Source organism: Pristiophorus japonicus, chromosome 8 (assembly GCF_044704955.1).
Source record: "Pristiophorus japonicus isolate sPriJap1 chromosome 8, sPriJap1.hap1, whole genome shotgun sequence".
Lineage (NCBI taxonomy): Eukaryota > Metazoa > Chordata > Chondrichthyes > Pristiophoridae > Pristiophorus > Pristiophorus japonicus.
In genome coordinates, this window is record NC_091984.1 from 140,995,363 (window position 1) to 141,009,537 (window position 14,175).

Below are 14,175 nucleotides of genomic sequence, written 5' to 3' on the forward strand. Positions count from 1 at the left end.
CAGATCAGCCATGATCTTATTGAATGGCAGAGCAGGCTCCTATTTCTTATGTTCTTATGTAAGTTGGGCCTGTTCGCACTGGAAAAGAGAAGGATGAGAGGTGAAATGATTGCTGTTTTTAGGAATCTAAAGGGACGAGACCATGTCGACCATGACACCTTGTCCAGATCAGTGGAGCTTGAGTACACGGCCTGCACTTGACGGGGTTTACATTTAAAACGAAGCCACAGAAATAGTATTCCAGTGAGTGAGTGGTCAATCTATGGGACGGTGGAAGCAGTTAGTATTGATTCATTCAAAGGCAAATTAGATAAGTTTATTTTTTTAGAAAATAATATTTGCGATATGGCATACGAGTAATTTGAGAAATGATGTGTGGAAAATGCTGAGGAGGAACAGGTTCCCAAAGCTCTCCATCACTGGGGGTTTCCTCACCTCATGTCTGGGTCTGTTGCAGACTCAGTGATTGAGATTTGATTGCTGTGATTGGTCAATAACTCCATTATTGTTGTATCATGTGACTACCAGGATGGTAGAAGACCAACTCAATGGACCTCGGTCTTTTATCATCTAGTGATGCCCATGTACCAATAACATCCCCAGCATTGAAGCACTGACCACACTCGGTCAGCTTCACTGGGCAGGCCACACAATTTGTATGCCATACACGAGGCTCCCTAAGCAATTGCTCTACGTGAGCTCCTTCATGGTAAACGAGCCAAAGGTGGACAGCGGAAACGTTAGAAAGACACCCTCAAAGCCTCCCTGGTGAAGTGCGACATCCCCACTGACACCTGGGAGTCCCTGGCCAAAGACCGCCCGAGGTGAAGAAAGTGCATCCGGGAGGGCGTTGAGCTCTTTGAATCTCAATGCCATGAGCGTGAAGAGGTCAGGCACAGGCAGCGGAAGGAGCGAGCGGCAAATCAGTCCCCCCCACCCCTTCCCACGACGAATGTCTGTCCCACCTGTGGCTCTCGTATTGGACTGTTCAGCCACCAAAGGACTCACTTTAGCAGTGAAAACAAGTCTTCCTTGATTCTGAGGGACTGCCTATGATGATGACTTCAAGGCATTACTCTGTGTATACAAAGAGTGAGAAACTGACAGAAAAAAGCTCATCGTATGACTTTTGTTATCTTGGTCTCAGAAATAAGGGCGGTGAGAGTACTAAATTATGTGTTTTCTGCTTATTTCCCTGTAGTGTGTAGGTGTAGTGTGTGCACCTGAGAGTATGCTCAGGTTTGTAGAGCTGTTGAGTTGTGAGTGGCTTAGCCAGTCACGTGATGTTCACAAGACTCAATAAAACCCCAGCCAGTGGGTTCGGGGGATTCACGATGAGGCAGGTGGTTGTGAGCCTGGTGGATGAACTGGTAATGTGTAGTGTGATTGTTAAACCTTTGCTAATAAACCAACAGGTTCTTAATAGCAATGTGTTGCTGTGAATTCTTTCAACAAAGGAATCCAGGAAACTGCCACGAGCAAAACCCCATGAGAAAAAGCAATTAAATAATGTGAATTTCTTTTCTTTCAACACTTCTGTTTATTAATTATAAAAATGTTGGGGTTGGGTTAAAAATAAGGCTGTTTGACTGACAGTCATGAATCATCAAATTGTGCAATGAAATCTGTTCGCTTTCCAATTGGCCCAGAGATATGGTGCCCTGTGAGGGAGCATGTTTCCTCTGGCTGGGGAGTCTAGAACCAGGGGCTACAGTCTCAGAATCAGGGGTCGGACATTTAGGACTGAGATGAGGAGAAACTTTTTCACTCAGAGGGTGGTGAATCTTTGGAATTCTCTACCCCAGAGGGCTGTGGAGGCTTAGTTTTTGAGTATATTCAAGACAGATCTTCTGCGACTCCAGAAATCTCTGCCACCACCGGAAGCATCAACTCAATCCCATCTTTTTTAACACACGACAGGTTGAGGGAGAATCACGAGACCCCTGGGGGAAAAAAACAGAACCAAATTAGGGGCCTTGTGCCAACATTCCTGCCTAAGAGTGTCAGCCGTGGCTCAGTGGGCAGCATTCTCGCCTCGGAGTCAGAAGGTTGTGGGTTCAAGTCCCACTCCAGGGATATGAGCACATAAATCTAGGCTGACACTCCAGTGCAGTGCTGAGGGAGCGCTGCACTGTCGGAGGTGCCGTCTTTCAGATGAAACATTAAACTGAGGCTCCGTCTCCTCTCTCAAGTGGAAGTAAAAGATCCCATGGCGTTATTTTGAAACACCTGTGAACTTTTTAGCGTGGTAGCAAGTCATCCTTGATTCAAGGTATTGCCTATGATGACTATTTTGAAGAAGAGCAGGGGAGTTGTCCCCGGTGTCCTGGCCAATATTTATCCCTCAATCAACATAACAAAAAAACAGATTATCTGGTCATTATCACAATGCTGTTTGTGGGAGCTTGCTGTGCGCAAATTGGCTACCGCGTCTCCCACCTTACAACAGTGACTGCACTCCAAAAGTACATAACTGGCTGTAAAATGCTTTGAGATGTCCGGTGGTCGTGAAAGGCGCTATATAAATCCTAGTTTTTCTTTCTTAAGAGACTTCAGTTCCGTGGAGAGACTAGAGAAGCTGGGGTGGTTATCGTTCGAGCAGAGAAGGTGAGGGGGGAGATTTAATAGCGGTGTTCAAAATCATCAAGGGTTTTGATAATGTACGCGGAGAGAAAGTGTTTGCACTAGCAGGAGGGTTGGTAACCAGACACAGCAATGTAGCCAGGGGGCGATAAGGAGAGTTTTTTTACACAGCGAGTGGTTATGATCGGGAATGCACTGCCTGAAAGGGTGGTGGATGCAGAATAACTTTCAAAAGGGAATTGAACAAATATTTGAAAAGGAAAACATTTTCAGGGCTATGGGGAAAGAGCAGGGCAGTGGGACTGTTGGGATAGTTCTACCATGGAGCCGGACAGGCACGATGGGCTGAACAGCCTCATTCTGTGCTGTATGGTTCTATGATTAGGCATCTGGGTACACAAATCCCTCCTTGTAAGGAGCTGTAATAGCGACACTATCTCTCGATGACGAGACCCCTCCCCCACTTTAAACCCTTCAGCCAGCTCAAGTCTAGGTTTGAAGAGCGCTGTACCCTGCTGGAGCTCCCAGCCAGACTGGGGCTTTGAACTTGAGGCCTGAGCATTTATATTACGCTTAATGTAATAAGATCTCTCAAATCTTTTTATAGTGTAAGTTACTTTAACATGTGCTATCCAGTGGCGAGGGCGGGGAGGAGGTGGGGGGAGGGGGGGAAGGGGGCAGGAAGGAGGGGTGAGAGAATGCGGAGCGTGGAATGAAAATATCGTGCGGAGGCTGTTAAAATCCAAGGCTGGTTATGTACATAACACACGTGTACAGTTTAATAATTGACCACAGCAGAGATAGGGAGCCCAGCGTTCCAAGTATAGGCTTTGATTTGTGGCAGTGGAGTTCATTTAATGGGTTTGTGAAGTGTGTCAAGGGATTGGACTTAGGGACACGGTGTCAGTCTGCATTCTTTCCTCGAGGAACGTCCGATCTTCCCGAGGAAGGTTGGAGAGAGGTCGGAGAGGGAGGCTATTCGCTTTGGATTTGCCCTGCAGCTGCCCATGACCTTTGATCCATTGTACAAGCCTCTTCTGCTTGCAGCGGTGCTGTTTCATCGGAGATATATCTATGCATCTGTACCACACCGGCTTTCCAATCCTGTGTCTGGCCTTCGGTGCTTCCGTTCTTGTGAAGGGGTTTGAACACGTGCCGTCCTGGCCTGCCGTGTCTCCTGAGTGGAGCTGACAACTTGCGTCTGCCAATTGGTGTTCCCGGTGACCTCCCCTCTCCCCGACAAGTTTCGCACTGCAGCCGTTCGCTGTCCGGTCGTACAAAGCCCATGAGTGATAATGGAGGACTTCTGGACCCTGCGCCCCACTTATGGTAAGCGCCGCTCGGAGTCGGAGGCCTTCCTTTTGAAGGGGAGCCCCCGACTCGATTAGGCAACGGCGCCGTGAGTAAAAGGCACTCGCGTTCCCGTGCCTCGCTTCCTTCCCGTGGAGACGGTGGCCCCCGCGTTGTCGGACGGGGGGAGTTGATTCTTGGTGAGCGGTCCCCGCGACACGACACCATTTTAAAGCCTAGTCCTATCCAGGCCGCGTTCAGTTGGCCTGTCACTGCGGTGGGGGAGGGGGCGGGGGCGGGGAATCTCGTTTTCTCCATGTTTTTGGCCGCCACTTGGCATTCGCCCACCCCGCTCTCTTCGCCTCTCCCCCCTCCCTCCCCCCATCCCATCCACTCCCCCACTCCCACTCCCCCACTCTCTTCCCCCCCCCCAATCTCACTCTCCCATTCCCGCCCCCCCCCCCCCCCACCACCTCCCACTGTGAATGTACCGCACGTGCTGAAAAGTGGCCAGCCTTGCCATGCATGAATGCACCCTAGGCGTGTACTGAAGTAGCAGAGAAGAATAAGGGGAGATTTAATAGAGGTATTCAAAATCATGAAGGGTTTTGATAGAGCCACTTTTTCCAGTGGCAGGAAAGTCGGGACCCAGGGAGTGCAGGTTTGGGGCAATTGGCAAAGGAACCAAAGAGGAGCTGAGATGTTTTTTTTACGCGGCGAGTTGTTGTGATCGGGAACGCACTGCCTGAAAGGGCGGTGGAAGCAGATTCAAAAGTAACTTTCACAAGGGAATTAGATAAATACTTGAAAGGGTAAAGTTGCAGAGCTATGGGGAAAGAACAGGGGGAGTGGGAGTAATTGGAGAGCTCTTACAAAGAGCCGGCACAGGCAGGATGGGCTGAATGGCCTCCCTCTGTGCTGTGAGGGTCTATGCACAAAACCGAGGGCTTTCTATTTGGGAGGTGATGGGCCAGGCAGATGTCAACTCCGCTTCGATGCGAGACAGTGCTGGGTGTGGGCTGCTTTCAGGGCAAACTTTTGGTTGCCCGAGAAGGCAGTCTAGGATTAGTGGGCATGGTTTGATGGTTTGAAGTCGAGCTGAATCACCATCTGTTGGAGGTTCGAGTGAGATTACCACTGGAGAATGGAAGGCCATGCCCACAGGTCCTGTGCCGAGTGGAGCAGTGAGCTCAGAGGGACCCTGTGTTCTCCATGCTTCCTCCAAGTTGGAACCATGGGATCACAAGATTAAATTTTTAGTGTTTCATAAAGCACAGTTGGCATGGGAGGGAAGTTTGTAATTGGATAAGTGTACAACTCGCTTGGATTGTAGCTGCTTTCATGGGGAAAGTGGTCTTAGCTCTCCATGCCGTCCTGTGTTCTTAACTGATTAACAACGCTCAGTCTTCTAGTCCTCGTTACTTTCCATTCAGACAATATTGCATGGGAGGGTGTGCCTGTGTGCGTCTGTATGAGTGAGTGTGTGTGTGTCTGTCTGTGTGTTCACTTTTTATTTGTCCTACGTGTATCGTTGATTTGCAGTGTTAAATTGAACGCTGCACTGATAGCAGGCCCAAGCAGCAAATACCAGCTGAAGGTAGAAGAGAGGCGTGCTGGGGCACAGGATACTATGTGCTCGGGTACAGGGTACCATGTTCTGGAGTACAGGATTCCACGTTCTGGGGTTCAGGGTTCAGTGTTCTGGGGTTCAGGGTTCCACATGCTGGGATTCAGGGTTCATTATTCTGGGGTTCAGGGTTCCACATGCTGGGGTTCAGGGTTCAGTGTTCTGGGGTTCAGGGTTCCACATGATGGGGTTCAGGGTTCAGTGTTCTGGGGTTCAGGGTTCCACATTTTGGGGTTCAGGGTTCAGTGTTCTGGGGTTCAGGGTTCCACATTTTGGGGTTCAGGGTTCAGTGTTCTGGGATACAGGGTTCAGTGTTCTGGGGTTCAAGGTTCAGTCTTCTGGGGTTCAGGGTTCCACATTCTGGGGTTCAGGGTTCCACATTCTGGCGTTCACGGTTCCACATTTTGGGGTTCAGGGTTCAGTGTTAAGGGGTTCAGGGTTCAGTGTGCTGGGGTTCAGGGTTCCACATTCTGGGGTACAGGGTTTTAATGTTCTGGGGTACTAGGTTCCACGTTCTCAGGTTCAGGGTTCCATATTCTGGGGTTCAGGGTTCCACATTTTGGGGTTCAGGGTTCAGTGTTCTGAGGTTCAGGGTTCCACATGCTGGGGTTCAGGGTTCAGTGTTCTGGGGTTCAGGGTTCCACATTTTGGGGTCCAGGGGTTCAGTGTTCTGGGGTTCAGGGTTCCACATTTTGGGGTTCAGTGTTCTGGGATACAGGGTTCAGTGTTCTGGGGTTCAAGGTTCAGTCTTCTGGGGTTCAGGGTTCCACATTCTGGGGTTCAGGGTTCCACATTCTGGCGTTCAGGGTTCCACATTTTGGGATTCAGTGTTCAGTGTGCTGGGGTTCAGGGTTCCACATTCTGGGGTACACGGTTCCATGTTCTGGGGTACTAGGTTCCACGTTCTCAGGTTCAGGGTTCCATATTCTGGGGTTCAGGGTTCCACATTTTGGGGTTCAATGTTCAGTGTTCTGGGGTTCAGGGTTCCACATTTTGGGGTTCAGTGTTCTGGGATACAGGGTTCAGTGTTCTGGGGTTCAAGGTTCAGTCTTCTGGGGTTCAGGGTTCCACATTCTGGGGTTCAGGGTTCCACATTCTGGGGTACAGGGTTCCACGTTCTGGGGTACTAGGTTCCACGTTCTCAGGTTCAGGGTTCCATATTCTGGGGTTCAGTGTTCCACATTCTGGGGTTCAGGATTCAGTGTTCTCAGATTCAGGGTTCCATATTCTGGGGTTCAGGGTTCAGTGTTCTCGGGTTCAGGGTTCCATATTCTGGGGTACAGTGTTCAGTGTTCAATGTTCTGGGGTCAGGGTTCAATGTTCTGGGGTACAGCATTCCACATTCTGGGGTACAGTGTTCCATATTCTGGGGTACAGGGTTCCCTGTGCTGGAATAAAGGGTCTGCGTGCTGGAAAATTGGTCTAATTTATACACAGCTTGAGATCAAATGGAGGTTATTTGTTCAAGAGCGTTTCCATAGATTGGCAGCTGCTTGTAAATTCTTGCCTACTGTTTTAGAAACCAGCAGCAAATGACTGGTTTTGTTCCTCTTTTGTTTTTAATACTTTGGCTCCTGTTGGAATGTCATTGTGTTTTCCCTGTATGATTATTTTTACAAATTGTACCTCGAATGGATGGCCATGGCCATGGGTGAAGCTGTGGTGCATTTTTATCATATGCTGCGTGGCGGGGAACAGAGATACATTGAGGTTTCCTTTGTGAGGTGGTGTTGCATGGCAATTGATGTGGGCCGAAGGGTTGAGGGATTTTGTTTCTTCAATGCTCAGAACTCTAGAAGTGAAATTGCTGCCAAATTCTCCATCAGGGACAGTGACATATTTCGACAGTACAATGTGTTTTGTGTGTTTTGTCAGTATTTCTGTGCGGGTCAGGCTGATTTAGGGAGTGACTGCATTGAACGCTTGAGAAATAAAAAGCAGATAGTAAATGTCCAGTTTTTGACTCCAAAGTTTGCCTTTTGCTTCAAGCTCGCACAAACCTGGCCCTTTTTTTTGTTGTTGCTGGCGACATGTTCCGTTTGCATTGGCGTGACCTCGGAGTCAGAAGGTCCCACTCCAGAGACTTGAGCACGTAATCCAGACTGACACTCCCAGTGCAGTGCTGAGGGAGCGCTGCACTGTCAGAGGTGCCGTCTTTCGGATGAGACGTTAAACTGAGGCCCCGTCTGCCCTCTCGGGCGGACGTGAAAGATCCCATGGCACTATTTCGAAGACGACCAGGGGCGTTCATCCTCGGTGTCCTGGTCAATATTTATCCCTCAACCACCATCTCTAAAAACGGATTACGTGCTCAGTTGTCTCATTTGGTGTTTGTGGGACTGTGCCGTGCACAAACTGGACGGTACAATTCCTACATTACAACACAAGCTCCAAGTGATCGATTGCCTGGGAAGTGCTTCGAAAGGTTTCTGTGATAAATGACGAAACTCGTGGGGGTGAATTTCCTCGGTGTTCTCCAAAAATGAAGAACTCCATTGGTGGGAAGTGTTTTGGGATGTCCTGAGGTCATGAAAGGCGCAATATAAATGCAAGTTCTTTCTCTGACTCCAGCCTCAATCGATTGAGGTCAGAGTATCCTCGATCACCAGAGTTGTTCACTATTTCAGACTGTTACATGCTTTTAAACATCAGGCTGGTGCAGAGCTTGGTGCATTGAGCCTTCACACTTGGGTTGCATGACATTTTGCCTGAGGGGGGGGTTGCAGGCTAAGAAGGAGGGTGTTCTGGACTGACACACCCCTGCTTCACTGCCGTGGTTCTACTGGGGCCATCAATAAAAATAAAAGATTTTCATTTATATAGCGCCTTTCATGACCACTGGACGTCTCAAAGCGCTGTACAGCCAATGAAGTACTTTTGAAGTGTAGTCACTGTTGTAATGTGGGAAACGCGGCAGCCAACTTGTGCACAGCAAGCTCCCACAAACAGCAATGTGATAATGACCAGATAATCTGTTTTTGTTATGTTGATTGAGGGATAAATATTGGCCCCAGGACACCGGGGATAACTCCCCTGCTCTTCTTTAAAATAGTGCCATGGGATCTTTTACGTCCACCAGAGAGAGCAGACGAGGCCTCGGTTTAACGTCTCATCCGAAAGACGGCACCTCCGACAGTGCGGATCTCCCTCAGCACTGCACTGGAAGTGTCAGTTAAGATTTATGTGCACAAGTTCCTGAAGTGGGACTTGAGCCCACAACCTTCTGACTCAGAGGCGAGTGTGCTACCCACTGATACGACAGTCACTAATATGGAATTGGGGAGAAGCTTCCTTACTCAGAGAAGGGTTAGAATGTGGAAATTGCTACCACATGGTGTGTTTGAGACAAATAACAGATGTAATTAAGGGAAAGCTAGAGAGAGAAAGGAATAGAAGGATATGTTGATAGGGTTCGATGAAGAAGGGTGGGAGGTGGGCGATGTGGAGCATGAACACCGGTACAAACCACTTGAGCCGAATGGCCTGTTTCTGTGCTGTGCGTTCTATGTAATCCTCCCACCATGACACGTGCTCATTACTTTATCCCTTTATCGCATTGTTTTATGAAAGGTGGGGTTCAATTGGCCCGGGGCCCTTTAAATAGGCAAGTGTGCACCTGCCTTGCCTCCCTTTGGGGTCAGACACAGCCTCCTCCCTGCAGGGTCACACACCTCCTGGATTGGCAGGCCCACACGACCAGTCCTGCCAACACAACTAAAGCAGACGACAAACATTGAAACCATTTGACTCAGACATCAAGGGAACTAATGCACGGCGAGGGCAAGGGGGGCTCCCCGGATCCTGGCAAAAAGAAAAGTGTTCTGATGACTGTCCTGGTGAGGACAATCGTTCTTGCTGACAATGCAACTCCTACACTGTCATAATGCACGATCTGTACAATCGACACGGGGAAAAACACTGGGGGCGGCTGAGGAAGACATGTTTTCCAAATCACCCCCAACTCCCAGATTTCTTTGGCATGGCAAATGTTTCACTCTCTCCTTTGCTCCCAATCCCAGTCTTACCTTCATTCTTTCTCATTCCCAATTTTGTATCACGGGGAGGGTTCGACGCTGTCAAAGATGGCGCTGAGCTTAGTGTAATGGCCATCAGACAGCCCAGGTGGCTGGTGCCCGTGTTGGTCTTTACTGCGTTGGCCGTCTGCCTTATACATTGGGTCTATTTGCCAAGGTTGCAATGAAATGGTCGTTTGTTGCATGCGACCTGTTTTGGAATGTTCCTGTGAGATATAACCCATCGCCCCCATTCTCGCTGACCTCCATTAGCTCCCTGTCCCCCCAACACACAGTCTCCATTCTAATCTTCCAATCCCTCCATGATCTCGCCCCATCCTATCTCTGTGAGCTCCTTGAGTCTTATATCTGCTCCTGTTCTCTTTGGCTCTCTGGCCTCTCCCTCTCCCTTTGCCCTCAGCTGCCTCCATTCTGCTCCCTGGAACCTCCTCCTTAACACCTTGCCACCTCCACATTACAACAGTGACCATACTCCAAAAGTACTTTATTGCCTGTAAAGCGTTTTGTGGCATCCGGTGGTCGTTAAAGGTGCTATATAAATGAAAGTCGGTCTTTCTTTCTTATCATAAAACCTTCTCAAAGGTCCAAGTTTTGGTCACCTCTCCTAGCAGACGCACAGTTCTGGTTTCCATATGAGAACGGGTAAAGAGACACTGGAGAGAGCGCAAAAACAATGTACAAGGATGATACCAGAATGAAGAGGTATAACTATCAGCTGAGGCCCTTTTCTCTAGAAGAGAAAAGGCTGAGAGGTGACTTAATAGAGGCCTTGACAATTATGAAGTGGTTTATAGGGTAGACATAGAGAGAATGTTTTCACTTGTGGGCAAGACCTGAATTAGGGTCATAAATATGAGATAGTCACTAATAAATCCAAGAAGGAATTGAGGAGAAACGTCTTTACCCAGAAGGTGGTGAGAACGTGGAACTTGCTTCCATATGGCGAATAGCATAGATGCAGTTAAGTGGAAACGCGCTAAGTACATGAGCAGAAAGGAATAGAAGGATGTGTTGACAGGGTGATGAAGTAAAGTGGGAGAAAGCTCCTGTGGAGCATAAAGATCAGGACAGACCAGTGGAGCTGAATGGCCTGTTTCTGTGCTGTACATTCCATGAAATTCTACCTAACTCTCGCACAACGACACGTGCTCGTTACTTTATCCCTTTTTATCATTTTCGTCCTCCTCCTTTTGCGACTTGGGATGTTTTCTATGCCCAAGGTGCTGTGCAAGTGCAGGTTTATGTTGCACTAAATACAAGTCTTATCTTCCTGGCTTCATTGCTGTAACTCTGTGAACTTCCACAGGCTGACAGGTTGGCACATGTCCCACTCATGTGCAGCCTGGGCTGGATAGAGGACCTTGCTCCCTGCACAGTGCTTATTCCCAGTTTAGAGCCTTTAGCGGTGGTGTTCCACAGATTGACTGGAACAGTAAAATGGACGAGAGTAAGCCGGTCCACAGCTCCTGGAGGAAGGTGCAAGAAGATTTGTTTGTGCGTCGTTACCACTATTTGAAATTGCCGCAATTAAATTGGGAAAATAAATCTTCACTTGTGAAGTTCTGGTTAAAGAACTCTCCTTATGAACACCATTGCAAATTCTCAGGAATTCATTACAAAAGTATTCAATATAATTCCCATAATTCACAGTGTGTCAGCCGTGGCTCAGTGGGTAGCACACTTGCCTCTGAGTCAGAAGGTTGTGGGTTCAAGTCCCATTCCAGGAACTGGAGCACAAAAATCTAGGCAGTGCTGAGGGAGTGCTGCACTGTTGGAGGTGCTGTCTTTTGGATGAGACGTTAAACCGCGGCCCCTGTCTGCCCCCTCAGGTGGACGTAAAAGATCCCATGGCACTATTTTGAAGAAGAGCAGGTAGTTATTCCCGGTGTCCTGGCCAATATTTATCCCTCTATCAACATAACAAAAAAACAGATTATCTGCTCATTGTCACATTGCTCTGTGTGGGAGCTTGCTGTGCACAAGTTGGCTGCTGCATTTCCCACATTACTACAGTGACTATACTCTAAAAGTATTCATTGGCTGTAAAGTGCTTTGAGACGTCCGGTGGTCGTGAAAGGCGCTATATAAATGCAAATCTTTTTTTTTCCTAATAAGTGAAACCTTGCTCTCATTCAGAATGGGGGTGGGGACGGGTGGGGTGGTCAGTTATTCAAAGAGAGGACAGAAGCTGGACATACCAGTGCGTGATTGTTCGAAGTTTGCTTATGCTTGTTCTCGGGATATGGGCGTCACTGGCAAGGCTAGCATTTATTGCCCATCCCTAGTTACCCCTTGAGAAGGTTGTGGTGGGCAGTTTGAGATTTGGACATCATTCCGAATCAGTGAGAATCAGCCCTTTAAATTCATACGTCCATCATTGCCATGTTATATATAGCGGGATGTATTGGCACTTAATCAGTCAAAACGAGCCCTTTAAATTTATAATGCTTACCGTAGCTACTCATTTATAAAGCGCTCCACACATAAGTAACCCCCAGCTGCAAATTTGACCAAACAAATTTCTGAGCTATTTATAAGACGATTTTTAGAAAACCATTTATTAGAAAGCTTCTTTCTGCCTAGACTCTCACTTTACGAGAAGCGTTCCCAGCACCTGTTTCTTTGCCCCTCCAGCACCGATATATAAATGGCATCTATCTTGCCCCCCGCTGCCGCCTCCAGCCACAGTCTGGGCTCCCCCCCACCCCCCGCTGGCTGCTGGTTTTAAATCCCCCCCCCCCCGCCCAATTTCCAACTTCTCTCAGATCACAATCGTGACTCAGCGGGCAGCACTCTAGCCTGAGTCAGAAGATTGTGGGTTTAAACCCCACCCCAGAGACATGAGCATAAAATCTCGGCCGATGTTCCCAGTGCAGTGCTGAGGGAGCGCCCCGCACTGTCGGAGGTGTCGTCTTTTGGATGAGACGTTAAACCGAGGCCCCATCTGTCCTCTCAGGTGGATGTAAAAGATCCCACAACACTTATTCAGAGAAGAGCAGGGGAGTTCTCCCCGTATCCTGACCAATATTTATCCCTCAGTCAACATTCACTAAAACAGATTATCTGGTCATTAACCCACTGTTGTTTGTGGGACCTTGCTGTGCGCACATTGGCTGCTGCATTTCCCACATTACGAAAGTGGCTCCACTTCATTTTGCTGTAAAGTATTTTGGGGTGTCCTGAAGTTGTGAAAGGCGCTATATAAAAGCAGTAGAAGTTCTTCTTCACCCTGATTGATTAATCTGTCTATGACCTTGTGCAGTTGTTTACAGTACCGTTCACAGTTAACCAGTCCTTTTAGTTTTTGTACCCTCCCTAAATGATGGCGCTCTATCCAACTCCACATAATTTGGGGACCGAAATTGGGTGCTTTTGTGCTTCCTGTGAGCAGCCCCGGGGGCGTTAATGGGGCGCAAATGGCTTTGTGCGCGGCGCTGTGGCGGGAGTTTTCCAACGGCAGTAAGATGTTGCTCCCCGATCTCCTTCGCCTGGAGATCGTGACGTCATCGCCACGCGCATCGCCCCGATAGCCTCCCGGACCCGAAATTGACTTCCGCCCCCTGCAGCACTGGGCAAAAACACCGGCTGCTGCAGGAGGCGTGCATCGGGCGGCCGGCCGTTACCGAGGCGGTGATTAAAGGCGAGGTGGCCGAAATAAGTAGCCTTTTTTCTTGCAGCTTTTTTGGCGGGTTTCTGCGCGCTGTCCATCAGCCCGTGCACTGTGCTCGAGTGGGCTGATCACGTGGGATCACCGCTGCTGTCGTGGTCCAGATCGGTACTTTTTACTTTGCAGAGCCTGCAGCGAAGGCCCTTCCCTTGAAGGGAGAGAAGGAGCCTTTGAACGGCGGCAGCGTTGCACTGCCCAGTGTGCTCTGCTCCCGTCTGCTGCCAAATGCGCTCTTAGAGCCTGTAATGTGTACACCTGTGAGTATGCTCACAGGTTGTAGAGCTGAGTTTAATTTGTTTATTGTGCCGGTTTTAGTGCCCCCCCACCCTCCGCTTTTAGCCAGGGGGCACTTGTATAATTTGTGTTTCTAGTGTCCTCAAAAAAAAAGGGGGGGCACTTGTTTGAAAGTGTTTGGAGTGTCCCCCCCCTTTAATCAGGGGGCACGTGATTTAAATGTTTAATTTGTTCACAACAAAAAGAGTTGTGGAGCTGAGTTTAATTTGTTTATTGTGCCGGTTTTAGTGCCCCCCACCCCCCCGGCCATCCTGGCTGGCCATCCTAGACTGGGTGATGTGTAATGAGAGAGGACTAATTAGCAATCTTGTTGTGCGAGGCCCCTTGGGGAAGAGTGACCATAATATGGTAGAATTCTTTATTAAGATGGAGATTGACACAGCTAATTCAGAAACTAGGGTCCTGAACTTTAGGAAAGGTAACTTCGATGGTTTGAGGCATGAATTGGCTAGAATAGACTGGCGAATGATACTTAAAAGGCTGACGGTGGATAGGCAATGGCAAACATTTATAGATCACATAGATGAACTTCAACAATTGTACATCCCTGTCTGGAGTAAAAATAAAACGGGGAAGGTGGCTCAACCGTGGCTAATAAGAGAACTTAAGGATAATGTTAAATCCAAGGAAGAGGCAGATAAATTGCCTAGAAAAAGCAACAAACCTGAGGACTGGGAGAA

General features: G+C 48.5%; 1 protein-coding gene across 3 annotated transcripts in view; it reads left to right on the forward strand.

Moving 5' to 3' along the window:
* The window catches only part of LOC139268767 (retinoic acid receptor RXR-gamma-A-like), a 514,553-nt gene that overhangs the window by 313,766 nt on the left and 186,612 nt on the right, over positions 1 to 14,175 (forward strand). Inside the window, exon 1 of one of the 3 annotated variants that reach the window (XM_070887445.1) lies at positions 3,350 to 3,912. The exons of the other annotated variants lie outside the window; for them this stretch is intronic. Coding sequence (XP_070743546.1) covers positions 3,879 to 3,912 — 34 coding nt within the window. The 5' untranslated portion in view covers positions 3,350 to 3,878. Of the gene's footprint in view, positions 1 to 3,349; positions 3,913 to 14,175 lie in introns of those variants that run through there. 3 annotated transcript variants of the gene reach the window in all.